This window comes from Nematostella vectensis, chromosome 9, assembly GCF_932526225.1.
Source record: "Nematostella vectensis chromosome 9, jaNemVect1.1, whole genome shotgun sequence".
Lineage (NCBI taxonomy): Eukaryota > Metazoa > Cnidaria > Anthozoa > Actiniaria > Edwardsiidae > Nematostella > Nematostella vectensis.
In genome coordinates this window covers 7925897-7945461 of record NC_064042.1, presented here as the reverse complement: position 1 = coordinate 7945461, position 19565 = coordinate 7925897, and the positions used below count along the sequence as shown (strand labels likewise).

Genomic DNA, 19565 nt, shown 5'->3' with positions numbered 1-19565 from the left:
AGTATCATAGTTATCATAAAGGCAGAATTATATATCTTACGATCATTGTATACCTGAATAATTAGCTGTCTGGCGATAAAGTCGAATCCTTCAGCGCCAGATATCGCCAATAGAGCGCCCGCCTTTTCTTTGGTAATATTCGTTTGCCGGAAAACGTACGCAATGAATGAAGAAAAACTCAAAATTTAAGAAATTTGTTTTTAACACTTTATCAATGCAGGTGTTTTGCTTTATACATACCGCTTGCAATCAATGAGTAATAATTCAGGAGGTTTTCATTATTCAAACAAAATTCAATTCATTTACTTCTAAGTATTGCAACCGGCTATCTAAGTAGCTGTCCAATCTTTGAGTGATATTTGTGACGTCTATTTAGTTTAATGTGGAATAATATGTGCCAGTTAAATGCTTGTGAGACAATTTTCCCCTGAATATGTCACAACTATCGCAACCGGGGGGCCCGAGATGTTAAATGGACAATTTTAACTTGTGGTGTTATTTGGTAGGAACACTTTAGACTTTTTTTATATTGTTGAAACAACAAAAATATATACGAAAAATAGTGTTTTGCCATTAACAGGCATCATATTTGCCTGACAGGTGCACCATAATGAATATTCCGAGATACTAAACGAGACTGATGAGCCTTTCTGCATTTCAAATTGCTAAGGCGTAAATAAAGCCTGCAGTTTTAATAATATACCTGAGAAGGCTCTAAACTGTATTGATACAAACTCCGTACGAAATTAAAGCGTTAGAAATCCAAGGAGCAAAGCAAGAAAGGATGCACTTGATCTCATATTACATGATACTTATTCAGAAGAACTGAAAGAGCCCATTTTTAATTTAAGCCTAGAAAATATACGACAACAATTAAGACTGCCTCCCAGCCATCGCACAGTTGACGCCGCCGCTGGGACGGGGAGATTCTGCTTTGGCTGTTGTAGGCAGAGGAAACATTTGCTCTATTGGTTTAAGGCCTAACTCTACTATTTACCTGTTTTCCCTTTGCGAATATAAAAGCGCTAGCTGCAAGAGCAAACGTGGTGTCAGCACTTGAAGCGCACAAGTGGCAAAAAGAATGAGAGAGAAAGTTGATGGAATTAGACTTAAGGAAGGGCAAAGCAGCTAAAATAGATACAAAAGAGGGAATCCGAACACCAAGAAGTTTACTTACTTGTTTTTATTTCTTTCCATTGGTTTAAGTTTTTTTCGAAAATAGAGTACATCACTGAAGGATTGGAATACAATGTGCCTGCTGGAGGGAAATACACCAAGAAATATCTAAGTGTAAAATGCACTTTTACAAATGATTCTCAAAAATGGACGTCATAGTTAGATGGTATTAATTATTTAGATAATGAAGATGAGATGATAAAGAAAAGTGGACAAAACTAATAATAAGACTAAACAAATAATATAGAACAGACAACAGGAATGGATAAAAGATACGTGAAAACATAGATACCAGTCCGGACTGGGAAAAAAGCAAAGATAAAGCAGCAAAGGAAATAGAGAAAAGAAATAGGAAAGAAGTGCAAGTAAGAAAATATAAATCAGACGGAGGAAGGGAAAAAGAGTACGCGAAAACAAGGACACGAGGAAGTCTTCAAGGAGACAAGAATCAAAGGAAATATAGAGACGAAAGAGAGAGACCTGTCAAAACAAGAATTCAACAGAGGACTAAGCGATGGCAAATAATTCTTCTTTTCCCAATTGCCCATCAGACCTACATGATCCTTCCTTCCTTCTACTCGCTAGTCTTTCCGGAGTGTCCGGTATTATGGCCGCTGTAGGAAATGCTATTGTTCTTCTCGCGATATACCGGACAGAATGTCTCAATACCGTTTCCATCTTGTTTATTGCGTCACTCGCGGCTGTTGATCTGACGGTGGGAGCTTTCCAGAACCCCATCCTTATGGCAAGAAGCATCAAGTTTGGATACATGGAATACAGGTAAGCCGACATGACAGAAAAACCTGGAAAACGCGCAATTCTAGATAGAGAGAGAAGACACAATTTCTTCAGTGGGTATAGGTTCCTTGTATTACGGACTGATTTTAAAAACACAAACAATGTGAGGTTATGTGCACATAACCAGATTTTGGCTTTTTAAGATAATTTTTCCTTGATCATCCTTGCCCTTTGTATCAGCTCAGGGACGAAAAGCTCAAATTTCAATGGCACTTTAAAAAAGTCGCATCAATTTAAAAAAAGTCGCACTTGATATTTTGTTTGCTATAAGTTACTAAGTGCTCAGAGGAATTCTCCACCTTATTCGATGTGAAATGGGCTTATTTGAAGCGTCACGTCACGTTTTTCCGTCATGTCAGGTAAGCCACAACCGCGTACACAGAGGGGTGCGCGCGCACCCCCCCCCCCCCCCCCCCTCTCCCTGGAAGCCAAAAAGTGGGTCATTTCTTATTAAGAAATCTTCAAATACTAAGCTTTTTTCTTATGATACCTTTGACTGCGCACCCCCTTGGCCAATCCTGAACCCTACTTTAAGTACAGGTAAGGCTATCCTTATGGCGAGAGGCACCAAGTTTTGTTACATAGAGTAAAACCGTTGTATCCTTGTATGGCGAGAGCATCAAGTTTGGCTAGTTGGATTACAAGGTAAGTCAATCCTTATGGCGAAAAGCAGCAAATTTGGCTACTTGGAGATCCGTACGTCTGTCCTCATTGCGATAGCCTCAAGTTTGGCTACTTGGAGTACAAGGTAAGTCTATCCTTAGGCGAGAGCATAAAGTTTGGCTACTTGAAGTACAAATAAATCTATGCTTAGGCGATAGCCTCAAGTTTGGCTGCTTGAAGTACAGATAAATCTATGCTTAGGCGAGAGCATCAAGTTTGGCTACTTGAAGTACAGATAAGTCTATCCTAAAGCGAAAGCATCAAGTTTGGCTACTTGAAGTACGGGTAGGTCTATCCTAATGGCGTAAAGCATCATGTTTGGCTACTTGAAGTACAGATAAATCTATGCTTAGGCGATAACCTCTAGTTTGGCTACTTGAAGTACAGATAAGTCTATCCTAAAGCGAAAGCATCAAGTTTGGCTGCTTGAAGTACAGGTAGGTATATCCTTATGGCGTAAAGCACCAAGTTTGGCTACTTGTAGTAGAAGGTAAGCTGTTTTTACGAGAAGAATCTAGTTTGGCCAGAGTACAAGATGTCTATCCTTATGGCGAGAAGCATCAGGCTGGAATACGGTTTCAATAAAACGTGAAATAAAAAGTGCTTTTCATAATAGACAAGATATTTATCGACAAGGAGTCCCCCTCAAGACTCGGTAAGACGATACCTTATCTTGTTATAGGTATATAGGTTCCCTATTCTCAGCTTGGGATATTTGCTGTTGTAATACTACCTTAGCTTGGTGTAAGGTTCCCTATTCTCAGCTTGAGATATTTGCTGTTGTGGATACAACATTAGCCCTTGCTATGTAAGTTCCTTATTCCAGCTCGAGATATTTACCGTTGTGGATACGATCTTGGCCCTTTCCATAAGTTCCTTTCATCTCGAGATTTTAGTAGAGTTTTTAACATTGTGGATACAACCTTAGCCCTTGCTATAAGTTCCTCATTCTTTGCTCGACATATTTACCGCTGTAGATACGACCTTTGCGCTTGCTATAATTCCCTTATTCCAGCTCAAGATATTTGCCATTGTAGATACGACCTTCCTGAGAAGTTTGACATGATAGAAGACTTTCTTTGGATCTACTCATTCCTCTGCACTTCCTTCTGTTTGGGGGCGATAAGCTACGATCGCTACACAGCGGTCACCAAAGTCTTTCGCTATCACGTGATTATCACACGCAGGCGTGGTTACTGCGTCATCGGTAGCATCTGGTTCTTCGCTATTTCGTTTTCCTCCATTCGCTTTAAAATAAGCGAAGACAGGCTCCCCATGCTGTGGTTGGCCACTGCGCTCATCGCCTGTACCTTTCCCTTGTGGGTGACGTCGTATTCGTATTTATACATCTTTAAATCCGCACATGCGCAAACACAATTTATTGTGAATACAAGCCCAATAGAGGAGAGACGTAAGATCGAGGCTGCACATCAAAGGAAGACCGCGTGGACTATTGGTATCATCATTAGCGTGTTTGTGTTACTTTACCTGCCAAGCTTGGTCGTGGCTTGTATTGACATGTTTGTCACGGAGGAATGCGTGATAGTCAGAGCTCGCGTTGTCGCGTGGCCCTGGGTTACATTCATTTGCTACATCAGCAGCGCGGTCAACCCATGGATTTATTCATTTCGCTTCCCGTGGTTCAGGCAGGCACTAAAACAGACATTTACGTGCTCCTAGCCAGCACGTGATTCCTGCAAATCATCAGCTGACACCATGGTGGTGTTCGCTTAGAATATGAAAAGTTCACATGGTTCTCTTAGTATGCTAACACGTGCTCCTAGTGATTTTTCATGTGCTCTTAAGACCCGTGCAAACTGCGCCAAACCAGCCAGCATTGCTGGCGAATTTTCGCTTGACTGACTATAAGACATAGGAAATGTCAAAATGGAAAATGGACTTTCTGACACGTGGTCAGTCCAGCAAGAATTCGCCAGCAATTCTGGCTTGTTCTGGCGCAGTTTGCACGGGGCTTTAGTGATCTTCACTTGCTCTTAGTGGTAGTTCATTGGCCAATGGGAGTTTGATACCTACTACGCGGTAAAGCTCGTTGGTCAATGGAATTTATGTAAAACTACGCGGGGAAGATCATTGATCAATGAAATTTATGTAAAACTACGCGGGGAAACTCATTGGTCAATGAAATTTATGTAAAACTACGCGGGGAAGCTCATTGGTCAATGAAATTTATGTAAAACTACGCGGTGAAGCTCATTGGTCAATGAAATTTATGTAAAACTACGCGGGGAAGCTCATTGGTCAATGAAATTTATGTAAAACTACGCGGTGAAGCTCATTGGTCAATGGAATTTATGTAAAACTACGCGGGGAAGCTCATTGGTCAATGAAATTTATGTAAAACTACTCGAGGAAGCTCATTGGTCAATATAATTTATGTAAAACTACGCGGGGAAGCTCATTGGTCAATGAAATTTATGTAAAATTACGCGGTGAAGCTCATTGGTCAATGGAATTTATGTAAAACTACGCGGTGAAGCTCATTGGTCAATGAAATTTATGTAAAACTACGCGAGGAAGCTCATTGGTCAATGTTATTTATGTAAAACTACATAAGACTACATTAATACTTAATACATTCTAAACAAATATCAAAATAAATAAACAAATACTAAACACTTACACAAATAAATATCAAGATGCTTAAATACCCTGAAGCAACAGTCGTTCTGACAGTAGAAGATTTTTTTGTTGAGCTGAATTGCTGTATTAGTAGTGTTCTATGGTATTCATGGCACGAATTAACAAAAATCTTGGAGTGCGTTAATATGAATGTAAAACAATTTAAACATTAAAATAGTATCTTACTGTTTAAGGCCATTATTTATTTATTTATTTATTTACTTACTTACTTACTTACTTACTTACTTACTTACTTACTTACTTACTTAGTTACTTACGTACTTACTTACTTGCTTACTTGCTTGCTTGCTTGCTTGCTTGCTTGCTTGCTTGCTTGCTTGCTTGCTTGCTTGCTTGCTTGCTTGCTTGCTTGCTTGCTTGCTTGCTTGCTTGCTTGCTTGCTTGCTTGCTTGCTTGCTTGCTTGCTTGCTTGCTTGCTTGCTTGCTTGCTTGCTTGCTTGCTTGCTTGCTTGCTTGCTTGCTTGCTTGCTTGCTTGCTTGCTTGCTTGCTTGCTTGCTTGCTTGCTTGCTTGCTTGCTTGCTTGCTTGCTTGCTTGCTTGCTTGCTTGCTTGCTTGCTTGCTTGCTTGCTTGCTTGCTTGCTTGCTTGCTTGTTTGTTTGTTTGTTTGTTTGTTTGTTTGTTTGTTTATTTATTTAATATGTTTCAGGAGGGAGACTTATCACCAATATGGTGATTTTCATAAGGGCCCTCATTTATTATATATAATACAGAAAGATAAAAACTAAAATTAAATTATACAAAAATAGAATAACATCAAGTAAAAATAAATAATGAAGGAACAAAAAGAATTAAAAAATAAGCTTATGATACTTTCTCTTAAAATCTAAATATTTATCTTCATCTTTGATTGCGGAAGGCAAATTGTTTCCCTCTAATGAAAAGGAACTGGGATGTCGTTTGTTGTCCCCAGGGGCCGGTTCCTGAAAGCTCAATTCGGAGGTATCATACCTGCCTACCCCCAGACTTAAAAAACCGGGAGATTTTTTAGGGGGGAGGGGAGGGGGTACTCTTATTGTTGTTGGGTACCCTGTGGTGAAGTGAAAGACAAAAAAAATGAAATCGAAATTTTCGAGATTCCCCCTCCCCCCCCCCCTCCCCCCCCCAATTGGGAAGAAGACACGCGAAGACACGGCTCCAAAGTATGAGCCAATTTCTCAACAGTTCGCGCGAAAATTGTCTAACTTGATTGGTCGATATCTGAAAGCTTTTCGGTATTGCGGTAGTCCTGTGTTATGCAAGAAACGCCTGGTAAAGGTTGCTCGTTGACTATTTAGTTCGAAAAAAACTGAAAACGTCATAACTTGAATTACAAACTATGAGATTTGCAGAACTTTGTGGCTAAAATCCAACTTCTACTTAAAAAAACAACCCGACTGATTAAAATTTGGCCATAAACCGGGAGACCGGGAGATTTGATAAAAAACCGGGAGTCTCCCGGCGAAACCGGGAGAGTTGGCAGGAATGAGTTATCGGCAGATAAATCCAAACTTTATCCCCAGATAAATATATCCGTAGATAAATTAGTCCCTGAAGTTCCTGAAACATGCGATGTCGTTGTCGTTTTGAGGAACTACATGTAGTACCGAGGAATCTTAGTTTGTTTTTCGGATCATTTCTCCATTGACCAAGGATGGTTATAGTCAATGTTTTTTTTTCTCTTCTGATTACAATTCATAAAGTTTACGAAGCACCTTCGATACGGCAACCTTAAAAATGACAAGAATCATGGTTTTTCCAAATAAGGAATATATTATTGTCAAAAACGACATTTTTTGGCTAAATTTTCTTGATATGGGAACCGCCCCAGGAAGTTCTGTTTTTTTGGCAATCTAATTTGATTTCTACATCTAGTATCATAACTGTGTATGTCCTTTCCTTTAATCCTATCCAGGTGAAGATGAAATTTCCTCTTTTCTACTAATGTGTTCCACTTAAGAATACTTAGAGCTTTAGAACTTGATTCAGAAGTTGGTAAGTCGAGGACAGTCTTTGCGATCTTATTGCTGTATGTATTAATTGGAGAGAGTCCATCTGGGTGATGTTATTCCTGTCACCCAAGACTACATGCCCATAATCGAAAAGTGGAAGCATCAAACTGTTCACAACAAGTCTTCTAGGAAAAAGAGGCAGCAGGTGTTTTATGCGTTTGATAGGGGTATGTAAATCCGCCGATCCGCTACATTTCCGGGGCAAATCCGTGGATCCGCAGAATTTTTTTTAGATCCGCATGGTTTGACAGATAAACAATAGCATCGATTGAAATTTATTTAAAATCCGAAATTCGACCGTCAAAGCAGTCAAAATCCGAAATCCGCTCCCAAAATCCGCCAATCCGCTGAAATAATAACCAAAACCCGTAATCCGTGAGCATTTCGGGGCCGAATCCGCCGTTCCCCCCCCCCCCCCCCATCTTAGCCATTTTCTGGTGATTATAGAAGAAAACGTTGTCGTTTTGAGGGACTGGTACCGAGGACTCTTAGTTTCTTTTCAAGATACTTTCTCCATTGACTAAAGATGGTCACAGTCACTGTTTTCTCTTCTATTTACAAGTCATAATGTTTACGAAGAACCTGCGGTACGGTAAGAATCATGCAGTTTTTCCAAATAAGGAATATATTAGTTTCCTTATGGAAATGACCGCGTTTGGCAAAAACGACAATTTTTGGCTGAATTTTCTTGATATGGATAATCTATGTGGCCGCTCCAGATAAGCGTTTCATTAATCACTATTCCCAAATATTTGTAGCAAGTCCCCCTCCCAAGGCCACTTCCATTAATGGTTAAAATGAGTTTAGCCTGTGATCCTCCAACAATAATGAATTTTGGTTTCTTAATATTAAGAGTAAGTCTGTTAGCATCAAGCCAGGGCGTGAGATGGTTAAGATCACTTTTAGCTTATCCTGAAGATCTGCAGGAGATGAAGCTTCACAATAAATTGCTGTATCGTCTGCAAACAGAGATGCTTGTGTATGCTTCAAACAGAGAGGCAAGTCATTAATATAAGCAAGAAATAGCAGTGGCCCTAACACACTGCCCTGTGGGACCCCAACCGTTACTTTCCGAAGGTCTGACTGACAATTCCCAATGACAGTTCGCTGAGTACGATGGCACAAGTAGGACCGAAACCACTACAAGCTACTGGAATTAACTCCTAACCATTTGAGCTTTTGACACAATATGGAATGGTTAACCGTGTCGAAGGCCTTCTTGAAATCCAATTAGATCACACCAGTCACCTTCCCATTATCCATTGTACGTGAGAGGTCATTTGTAAACTGTAACAGAGCAATACTAACGGGTCAATTGTGTGCGAATAAAACTAGGTTTCTTGCTCTGTTGAAATTCTAGTCATCTCTACAAGACTCGAAGACGGAGCCGCTTGGTTTGTCGGTCCCCGATAAAGAAAGCGCGCGGTTTTAACAACCTGTTCAGCAGAAAAAGTAAGAAAAGAAGCAGCGCGAACGGATCCCCCTCAAAAACACGATAAAATACACGCTACCTGAAAAGTTTAAATTTCAAATTGGGGGCGCTGATCGATTAGTCAAGTGGCAGTGAACATTTTCTAAGAAGTATTAGCTTTTTCTTGGGGAATATATAATATTTTATGTTCAGCTAGCGGGCCCCTGCAACGCAAAGGAAGTTTTTTCTATTTCGTGCGCGAGCTAGAATAGATAAGACTCGAACTTTAATCAATCCTCTCACGTAATCTTGCTGCCCTGGAGAGCTTAGTGATTCTACTTATAAAAACGATATTTTGCAAAGAATCTTTTAGCACTGCGTCCGCTGTGTGCGATGGCATCAATATCGCGGGCGCACACCTTCGTTATCCCTTACGTCGGATGAAAACCGAAACCGTCAACTAGTCTCTTTTGAAACATTTTCAACATTTTCAAAATTCGAAATTGGAGTCGATAACGGTATTTACCATCAATTACCGATTCTCACCGCAGCCCTATGTGAGAGCTTTGGAGTGACTGAAAGCCAGCTCTTATTACCACATCCTGTAACCATTTTATCCCTAATTGAGTCCATGATTAGTTAATGGCGCGGCGATGATTTGGTCCCCCTCCCGGCTAGCTGACGAGCAAATATCTGACGCCGTTATCACATCGATATTGAGCGTGAAAATGAGTGAACAAATCGAAACAAATAAAAATTTTAATAATACAGGGAGTTTCAATGAACTGAGCTTTATACGTCTGCCTTGAAGCAAAAAAGAGCGATAATAAAGTTTTCTTTGCATGATAAAACGTATAGTGAGCATTGTTATTCTTGAATCTTAGCTCTCTAATCAACAGTGAGATCTTAATGATAGATCCTTCCACATTTTGCAAGAAGCGAGAAAATTATAACAAAAACCTATAGCCAAAGTATTTAGTTACATTTATTCCTAGCTTCCTGACTTACGGTTCAAGATCTTTATTAAAAAAGTCTTATGATTCCAACTTTTGCAAGTTTGACGTAAACCCTGCGACGATCTAGGGACCCAAAAAGACATGAAGAAATGATTTTAAAAAAGCAAAGAGCAATCAGATAATATCATCGAAAACAAATATAATCATCGCTTGACTGTGCCTTGGTACTGTGGTACATTTGGCGATAAGAAGGTTTGCATACCTCATGAGTTTTAGTTTTTTGATCAACAATTCGCGATCTTTAGGAATTGAAACGTGTTAAAAATGCTCTTTTTCCACATTTTAAAGCCGAAAACTGTCACAGGCGTCAAACACTGTTAATAATCAATTTTATAAACGCAATTTAGCGTGGGGCTTATTTAGTTTGCGCAGATTGCTGTATTTTCTTGTCAAATCTGATATTTTTAATTTTGGTGAAAATATATCAAAGTTACATCTGGAAATGACTGATTTATCTATTAAAAGTGACACGGAAATTGACCAAGACATGTTAGGAGAACATTAAATCGATGGTCATAGCAGCTGCCGGTACGTTAATTAGTTTTTTGCTCCCGTGGTGCGAACATAGCAAAACTCCGAACGCCTTTCCGCTTTTTCACTGTCACCATCGCTTTGTTTCATCGCAACTTGCTAACGAAAACAATGTATTGGAAAACTATTATTCGTCAAATCTGAAAATGAATGTACTTTGCCAGTGGGACTTAAAGGCGTTCTAAAATGTTGTGGTAAACGAGTTCGTTTTAATTATTGGGACAAAAAACCTTTGCAAAGAAACCCCACGATGAATAACACAAGCGACGACTACCTTAATTGCCGAGGAAACATGAGCAATGCTTCCATGATTTTGTTCGTGATTTTGAATTTTTTTTCGGGGCTGGCAGCGTTCTCGGGAAATACACTGGTGCTTGTTGCTGTGTATTATCTTCGAGGTCACAGAAAACCCTCGCATTACTTCCTCGCATCGTTGGCAGTGGCCGATCTAAGCGTTGGCGTGATCATGAATCCTGTACTTGCTAGCAAAGCAGTGCTGTCGATCTGGCAAGGCGAACACTGGTTATCAAAAACAGCGGACTTTATGTGGCTTCAGACGACCACAGCGACTGCTTTAAGCCTTTGTGCTGTGAGCTATGATCGCTACGCAGCGATCCGAGGGGTGTTTAGCTATCAAAGCCTGCTAACGAGACCTCGAGCAATACTCATCATTCTAACTATTTGGTTGTTCTCGATACTCATTGGCACGTCGAGACTTTTCGTACGCAACCCGAACGCGCACTCTGTTTTGTGGATCTCCTCAACACTTCTTACCGTCATTATACCATTATTACTTATCGCTTATTGTTATACTAAGATCTATACCGCAGCCAAGATACAGAGGCAGAAAATCGCCGAAAACGCGCTCACACGAAAACAAACCCGCAACTCGCTTAAAAACAAAAAGGCTGCATACACAGTTGGGATTGTGATAGGTGTTTTTGTGGTGTTATGGATTCCGAGTTTTGCCGCGTCAGTAGCGGAGATGATTGTCCCACATGGGAGCGATATGCGACTGAGGATAGATCACGCCTGGTTCTGGATTGCGCTGCTCGCTTACAGCTCTTCTGGCGCCAACCCTTGGATCTATTCGATACGCATGCGCGAGTTTCGGTCGGTCCTCAGGCGGAAAGTGCTGGCGCGTCACCCGCTCAGTCGGTATCACGTGACCGGTAATGCGATGGCGAGGAATGGCTCTACTCGGTCAGAGTTCGAGTCAACGGGATAGTACCACTCGCTAGGGAAAAGGGCGAGCTGCCTCGCTCTAATAGCAGTACCACTCACTAGGGGAGAGGGCGGGCTGTCTCTTTCTAATAGTACCACTCACTATGGGAGAGGGCGAGTTGTCTCGTGCTAATAGTACCACTCACTAGGGGAGAGGGCGGGCTGTCTCTTTCTAATAGATCCACTCACTAGGTAAGAGGATGAACTGTCTCTTGCTATAAATAGTACCACTCACTAGGAGAGAGGACGAGCTGTTTCGTGATAAAAAGACAATCAATACGGGAGAGGACGAGCAGTCTCTTGTTAAAAGGATTTTTTTAAATCTAGTATTTTTATAGCGCAAATTACCATCGCGAGCCATTATTAAATGCGTTCTACAGGTGTCTGACTTTACTCGTCAGTGCGAGATACGGACTGCTCAATGCAGTTAACAATTTGTGGGTTAGCCGGGGCGTAGCCAAGATTTTTTCTTTTAAGGTGGGGGGGGGGAAGTGATTTCTCAAGAACATTCATTTTAAACTGAGTCGAAACTACGGTTCCACGGGCCAGTGCACCAATTGACTCTTTTACGTCCCCCACTACAGGTCATTCAAGTGCGGTGAGAGACGTGACCTACTCTGGCAACCTTATTTGAGAAAGCAAGGGATTTAGTATCCAATGTAGAGAGCAAGGTTCGAGCCCAGGTCCTTGATTGAGAAACGGGGCCCGTACCAATGAGCTACCGCGCCTTGTTCACACTCTGGAAACCTCTGGCAACAACAACAACAATATCATATTTTTAATTTATTCCGCCACGGGCTATAGGATAATTTGACTCCGAAATGAAGTCTAATGTTTTGTTAGTGTTGAATAAAGCACGTATCCCTACTTCAACTGGATGTATTTGCCTTGGTTTTGCTCCTGCAGCGAGCTGTGTCCCCACGTGCTTATTCAACACTAACAAGACATTAGACTTCATTTCGAAGTCAAATTATCCTGCAGTGATTCCGCAAGCTCCGCAAAATAAAATAACAATAACAATAATAAATACACGTCTATCACTAGCCTTGTCGAATGATTATGTCAAATGACAGAATTGGAAACCCGGTATTCCGCATACATTTGAAAATAGGTGTAAAGTCTACATAACCCTCAAAAAGTAGGCGAGCCGGTAACAGACTTGAATTGATTTACAGAGTTTTATAGATCAGCCTTCATTTTCTCGCTCCAACGTTAATCATAGGTGCCCTCCCAGCTCATAAAAGTTGACAGGGGCTGCTCGTCCTATCGTTTAGGGGATAAAACTGCTATCCCTTAGGTACTGTTCAAATATTCTTCCGATTCAGCTATTCTTTTGACACAAATCGTGTCCCGAGAAGCCCGAAGCTAATTTTACAGTATTACTCTGACCACACCCAATGGGTGACCGCTTGGGATATTACTAACGATGTTTGGATTAGAGTCCCCTCCCGCGGGTGTTTTTTTTTCATGCTGAACAGGTCAACCTTGATGAAGTTATAGTAGGTTTACTTACTTTAACATGTAATCTTCTGAGTAACTTTTAGGTTATCTTCTGTTTTCCTTAAAATGAATCTTTCCTGGAAAGACAATAAATTCCCAGGAGCTTTTCACACATAGTCATGCGTTTCTTTAAGTATAATAATTTTTTTTTAAATCACTACTTTCTTTAAAAATAGATTTCAAGCCTAAACCTACCTAAGAACAATTCTTCGAGCTCGCACTGTTTGAAGACAATCTGCACGTGTGAAAAATGTGCATGGGAAAATGTTCAACTATTTTATATTTTAATTTAAAATTTAAATGTTAAAGATATTGATGTCGACTTTTTATATAGTCCTTATTACACTTAATTTTCGCTTCACTTTAATTTCACGGATTTCGCGATTTTAAAAGATTCTCGAAAATAAACTGACGTGAAAATCGTGATGCGCGAAAATTAAGTGAGTACACAAAAAGCCTTTGGGGGATATTGGCCGTTTAATAAGCTTTATGGAAACACCTTGTTTATTTAGTCATAGTACGGTAAGGGGTTGAGTTGGACTTGTATTTATAGATTTTTATAAAACCCAAAATCCCAAAATCAAAAAATGTGATCTGGTTTTTACGAAAATAGGAAAATCGCGAAAACAAAGTGTCGAAATATCGCCATCTCAAAATCGCGAAATTTTGACTTAATTAAGTGAAATTTTGACTTCGCGAAAATTAAAGTGCAATAAGGTAGTACCGAGGTTCCTGTTTCAGAACTCGTCTCTAAGCTCCCTGGACAAGTGTTCCTGTTCTCCTAAGCAATTTGCAAGAATTAAACATTATCCACCTGTTTCTACAAGGGACGTATAAATGTCAAGTTTCCAAATATGGTAAGTGCGATTGTCAATATAAGAAAATTCTGAAAGTTTAAACCTGTGAAACCGAACTATCTAGACATTTATGCGGAAACTAAGCACATTTGCTGCTAAAGAGCTGATGCAATTCTAGAAGCTTTCCTCAGTCTGAGATGTGCGAGCGGAAGAGACTCCAGGTCGCAAGCTCCATAGGTTTTGTGTTACATGCATGTGCGAGGCTTGGGGCGAGTTCCTGTCTCTTACACTTGGGCTTCCTGCATCATGGGTGCGCGAGACTGGGGACAAGTTCCTGTCTCTCGCACTTCCGTTACGAGAGGATATTCCACGTCGCTGTTCTCGAACACGCATGCGCACAGCAGTGGCTTCCAAGCAAATATCACGATCCACGGCCAGCCTTCGCTCTCTGACGTTGCACAGCACTTGCAAAAACGCGACACGGAAGTTCTGATTCATTAAAGCGTAAATGACAAAGTTGCAACACGAGTTCCCGTATGCTAAAACCAAACCCAGACGCTGCCACCAATACGGAACGGAATCTTGACCGCGGAAAGCCCGGATCGTTGTTGTCACAAAGTAAGGAAGCCACATAATAAAGAAGACGCCAATAACAACGCCCAACGTCTTGACTGCCTTCAGGTCTTTTCTGAAAGGAGAGGAGGCGGCCGAGGTAGAGAGGGTTTTGATCCGTCTTGTGCTTTTGCGGACTTCTTGGAAAATACAGGCGTAAGCTGCTACCATGATCGTTACCGGGAGGAAAAAATAGAACACGACTAAGAGTATCATGAGGATCGGATTCTTGCCCCAGTTGATCTCGCATTCTCCAAGATGTGGGCTGAATGTCTGGTCAGCTATGTGCACTGGTAACACGGGAATCAAGGCCAACACGAAGGATTGCACCTGTTAAGGCATCAGTGTTAGTGTTAAAACTTGTCAAAGTTTATTTACATGCAGTATTTTCCTTTAGAGCCTACTTGCCCGACATTCTCTCATGACCTCTCTTCTCTTTCGTGCCCTTACTTCTCTCTACTCTACATTCTCATGACCTCTCTTTTCTTTCGTGCCCTTACTTCTATCTACTCTACATTCTCATGACCTCTCTTCTCTTTCGTGCCCTTACTTCTCTCTACTCTACATTCTCATGACCTCTCTTTTCTTTCGTGCCCTTACTTCTATCTACTCTACATTCTCATGACCTCTCTTTTCTTTCGTGCCCTTACTTCTCTCTACTCTACATTCTCATGACCTCTCTTCTCTTTCGTGCCCTTACTTCTCTCTACTCTACATTCTCATGACCTCTCTTCTCTTTCGTGCCCTTACTTCTATCTACTCTACATTCTCATGACCTCTCTTTTCTTTCGTGCCCTTACTTCTCTCTACTCTACATTCTCCTGACCTCTCTTCTCTTTCGTGCCCTTACTTCTCTCTACTCTACATTCTCATGACCTCTCTTTTCTTTCGTGCCCTTACTTCTCTCTACTCTACATTCTCATGACCTCTCTTTTCTTTCGTGCCCTTACTTCTCTCTACTCTACATTCTCATGACCTCTCTTTTCTTTCGTGCCCTTAATTCCCGTTACTCTACATTCTCATGACCTCTCTTTTCTTTCGTGCCCTTACTTCTCTCTACTCTACATTCTCATGACCTCTCTTCTCTTTCGTGCCCTTACTTCTCTCTACTCTACATTCTCATGACCTCTCTTTTCTTTCGTGCCCTTACTTCTCTCTACTCTACATTCTCATGACCTCTCTTCTCTTTCGTGCCCTTACTTCTCTCTACTCTACATTCTCATGACCTCTCTTTCCTTTCGTGCCCTTACTTCTATCTACTCTACATTCTCATGACCTCTCTTTTCTTTCGTGCCCTTACTTCTCTCTACTCTACATTCTCATGACCTCTCTTCTATTTCGCTTCCTTAATTCCAGTTACTCTACATTCTCATGACCTCTCTTCTCTTTCGCTTCCTTAATTCCCGTTACTCTACATTCTCATGACCTCTCTTTCCTTTCGTGTCCTTACTTCTCTCTACTCTACATTCTCCTGACCTCTCTTCTCTTTCGTGCCCTTACTTCTCTCTACTCTACATTCTCATGACCTCTCTTTTCTTTCGTGCCCTTAATTCCCGTTACTCTACATTCTCATGACCTCTCTTTTCTTTCGTGCCCTTACTTCTCTCTACTCTACATTCTCATGACCTCTCTTCTCTTTCGTGCCCTTACTTCTCTCTACTCTACATTCTCATGACCTCTCTTTTCTTTCGTGCCCTTACTTCTCTCTACTCTACATTCTCATGACCTCTCTTCTCTTTCGTGCCCTTACTTCTCTCTACTCTACATTCTCATGACCTCTCTTTCCTTTCGTGCCCTTACTTCTATCTACTCTACATTCTCATGACCTCTCTTTTCTTTCGTGCCCTTACTTCTCTCTACTCTACATTCTCATGACCTCTCTTCTATTTCGCTTCCTTAATTCCAGTTACTCTACATTCTCATGACCTCTCTTCTCTTTCGCTTCCTTAATTCCCGTTACTCTACATTCTCATGACCTCTCTTTCCTTTCGTGTCCTACTTCCATATACTTTAAATTTGCACGACTTCTCTTCTTTTTCATGCCTTACTTTCCTCTACTCTACTCTACTCTTTACTTTCGAGCCCTAATTCCATGCACTCTACATTTCATGACCTCTCTTCTTTTTCGTGCCTTATCCTTTACTCTACTCTTTAATTTCGTGCCCATTCATTTCCATGATCTCTGCTTTGGATAACCTGGACCGATTCCCCATGCTTCAGATGTCTAAATATACTAGAGTTTGTCTGAGCGTAAATCTAGTTCGAGCAATTCTAACCACTCACATAACAAAATTACACACATACCCAAATATAAGTGAGTATAGCGACCACACGGTTGATGGTGACGATACGTTCATAATGGAGCGGCCACTTGATGGCGACCAGCCTCTCAATACTGATAACACTCAAATGAAGAATCGACGAACCACACAACAGAATCCCACAAATGGACGAGACCTTGCACCACGTGGTTCCAAACAGCCAATCACCTGTCAGTGTGGTCATGGCGAGGTAGATTACCCTTAGCAACGGAACTAAGAGGTCTGCCACAGCTAAGCTGCAGACGAAGTAATTTGTGAGGGAACGTAGATTTCGGAAGCGCCAGAGAACGATACAGACCAGGCTGTTTCCGAAAAGGGTCAAAAGAGCAAGCAAACACAGTGAGGTGCCGAAGATAATAGACTCAACACGCGGAATCCGTACTCTCTGTAATGCAACGTCTTCAGTATAGGCCATGCTGCAGCTATGATAGATATGCTTGCTATATGTAGTGATTATGTGTTTGAAATTCAAATATCAACGTCAATGGCACGAGCAGCCCTGAGTGTTTCCCAACCACTCGTGTTCCGCAATATATTATTCACATGTCATTGAAATGATGCTCTGACGACGGCTTTTGTAAAAAAGCCAAACATTTTAAAGACCAAGGCTGTTTTCAGTTACAGGGTATTATGTTAATGCAGTGCATAAGAAATAAACAAATCAACTTGTGAAACTTGATCCTTAATAATAAAATCTTCAATTTGGTTTTTGCCTTACATTCAAATGTGCATTACGAATGTACAAATATTTACTCACGAACAGAGCACCAGACTGAATGTAGCAGTCAACTCGAAATTTTCAGAAATTGAAACACCAAGTACTTCCAAAAAGACTCTAGAAATATCATTTCAGTGAAGCTCTCCTAAACTCCTGAAGACCACGCAAGAGACTCCTGTCGGCAGGACATTACCAAAGGTCCCCTGAAACTAGTACGTCAACAATCAGAGACGATCCAATTTTCTCTGCTTCATTCAAACTCTTGATTATGACACAGCACCCGTACTATCGTATTGTCTTGACTGTTTAAGAGCTTCAAGGCCGAATGCTGTTTATTTGCCAAAAACCTCCTCTAGTCACTAGGCCTATAGACCACTCAATAACAAAGAAGTTATTAGATACAAGGCTCCACGTCAGTCCGTCTTTTCATTTGAAGGACATAAAATTAAAACGAGAAAAGGCTTGTCACCCATACGTAAAGTCTTGTACATATTACATCGCCGTATAAGAGGCCCTTAATTTAAAGTGTAAATTGAAAATGGTGTCAGTAAATGGGATTATTAATCACAGCTTCTAAAGGCAGTAATGAAAGAGACAATCATTTTAGATCTATCATCAGAGGCTATTTTATCCTTTCAAGGATATGATGAAATCTGGACGCCTCGTTTCCATTAAAAAAAAAATAATCATTTTTATCAACATTGTAATAAAGGTATTTGCTATAAAAAACGTTTATAATTTACCTGCCCTGAAAACTGTTTATTTATGATATCCAGGGTAAACTAGGCTGTAACCTTAGGAAACACCATTGATGAGTTTTTAAAAACCGTCACAAAAAACATAGTGAAGACAGATAAGCGTTACTCTTGACACAGCGGTCATTGTCTTCCTTTTGAGACTTTAGTTTTACCTTCACTAGAAACGTTTCACCTGTCTGGGTTAGACACAAGTTTTTGCGCAATCAAAGTATTTCACAATTTCATAAAAAGGAAGATGAAGGTGGAATAACAAGCAAAAAATCATTCTGTTGCATGCATATATCAAATCTTAGAATCTTTTTTTTTATATAAAAACTTTTTTTATAAGAACGTCCAGGCTGAGATTTCTCCAAATTTTAAGAACATGCCGAGGTTCAGATAGCAGAACAAATTCTTTTTTAGTCCTGATGCGTTCTATAATGCAAAATCAAATTGTGCTCATAGTAACACCCTTATTATTGCTATTGATCATAAGTGTAATTCTCTTTTCCTAATAATTTATGGGGTTTATATTCTTAAATACACTAAGATTTAAGAACATCGAGAAATGTCCCAAAAATACGGGCCAGCATCAGGCCATTACCCAGGATTTTTCTAGAACAAAAATGTTTTTTACGTCATTGCAGCGTATCTTCACGGGACGTTTATTATCGAATTTGACTTATTTATAACATACCAAAAAGCCTTTATTTTTTTATCTAACTCACTTATGCTTTATAGTTTTGTCTACAAATAGCTTGTCTATTGCAAACCGGAATTGGACTATCCGCTGTTGTGGGGGGTGGGAGGTGCACCCGCCTGGGTACGACCCTGCAGCCTTAACTGAAAATTGGAAGTTCTTATAAAAGAATGTGTATTAAAATAGTCATACCTTACTTTAGTCAGAAAGGAGAAATACATTTTTTTGGTCGACTTGATTTCCACCATGTAACAAACAAAGGTTTTCTAGAATTGGAGACTTTCGTTACACAACTATGAGAACAATCCAGGTGTATATAACAGTCGCTCACAAGGTTCGTAAGGGTAAAATCTTAAGTTGATTTCTTCGCAAGGCATAATTCTCACATCAAAACACATAACAGGGCAAGTAGTTTAAAAAGTATTTTTAGTGCGGTCGATGAAACCTTTGAACCGTCAAAAGACTAGGTATTTCTTTATACTTCAGTAATTACAGCAGTATTCTATGTAGGGATTAAAGCGAGACAATAAAATCGCAGATATCACCTCAACGACATCAAATTCCCATCTAGAGATAATTAAGAGAATTCACCGTATAAGAAGTCTATCAACACAGTAAGTGCTGAAGTACCCCGTTATTTTCCAGTTAATCTATCTAAATGGGCTTATTGCAGGGCGCAGACTTTATATAGGACAAGGACATAATACGTAC

General features: G+C 40.4%; 3 protein-coding genes across 3 annotated transcripts; 2 read left to right on the top strand and 1 right to left on the bottom strand.

Moving 5' to 3' along the window:
- The first annotated feature begins 500 nt into the window (after window positions 1-500).
- LOC5515475 (trace amine-associated receptor 7e) lies at window positions 501-5470 on the top strand. Its single transcript, XM_032385170.2, has 2 exons — window positions 501-1956; window positions 3675-5470. The coding sequence occupies exons 1-2, from the start codon at window positions 1691-1693 to the stop codon at window positions 4315-4317; spliced, it is 909 nt and encodes a 302-aa protein (XP_032241061.2). The 5' UTR covers window positions 501-1690; the 3' UTR covers window positions 4318-5470.
- Window positions 5471-10236: 4766 nt separating this feature from the next.
- Window positions 10237-11731, top strand: LOC5515476 (probable G-protein coupled receptor No9). Its single transcript, XM_048733002.1, has one exon. It carries the CDS (start codon window positions 10496-10498, stop codon window positions 11471-11473), a length of 978 nt encoding a protein of 325 aa, XP_048588959.1. The 5' UTR covers window positions 10237-10495; the 3' UTR covers window positions 11474-11731.
- Window positions 11732-13081: 1350 nt separating this feature from the next.
- On the bottom strand, window positions 13082-18382 carry LOC5515477 (dopamine receptor 2). The gene is made up of 2 exons (XM_001635552.3): window positions 16683-18382; window positions 13082-14708 (listed from the first exon to the last, which is right to left on the bottom strand). The coding sequence occupies exons 1-2, from the start codon at window positions 17112-17114 to the stop codon at window positions 13941-13943; spliced, it is 1200 nt and encodes a 399-aa protein (XP_001635602.2). The 5' UTR covers window positions 17115-18382; the 3' UTR covers window positions 13082-13940.
- Between the last annotated feature and the right edge of the window lie 1183 nt (window positions 18383-19565).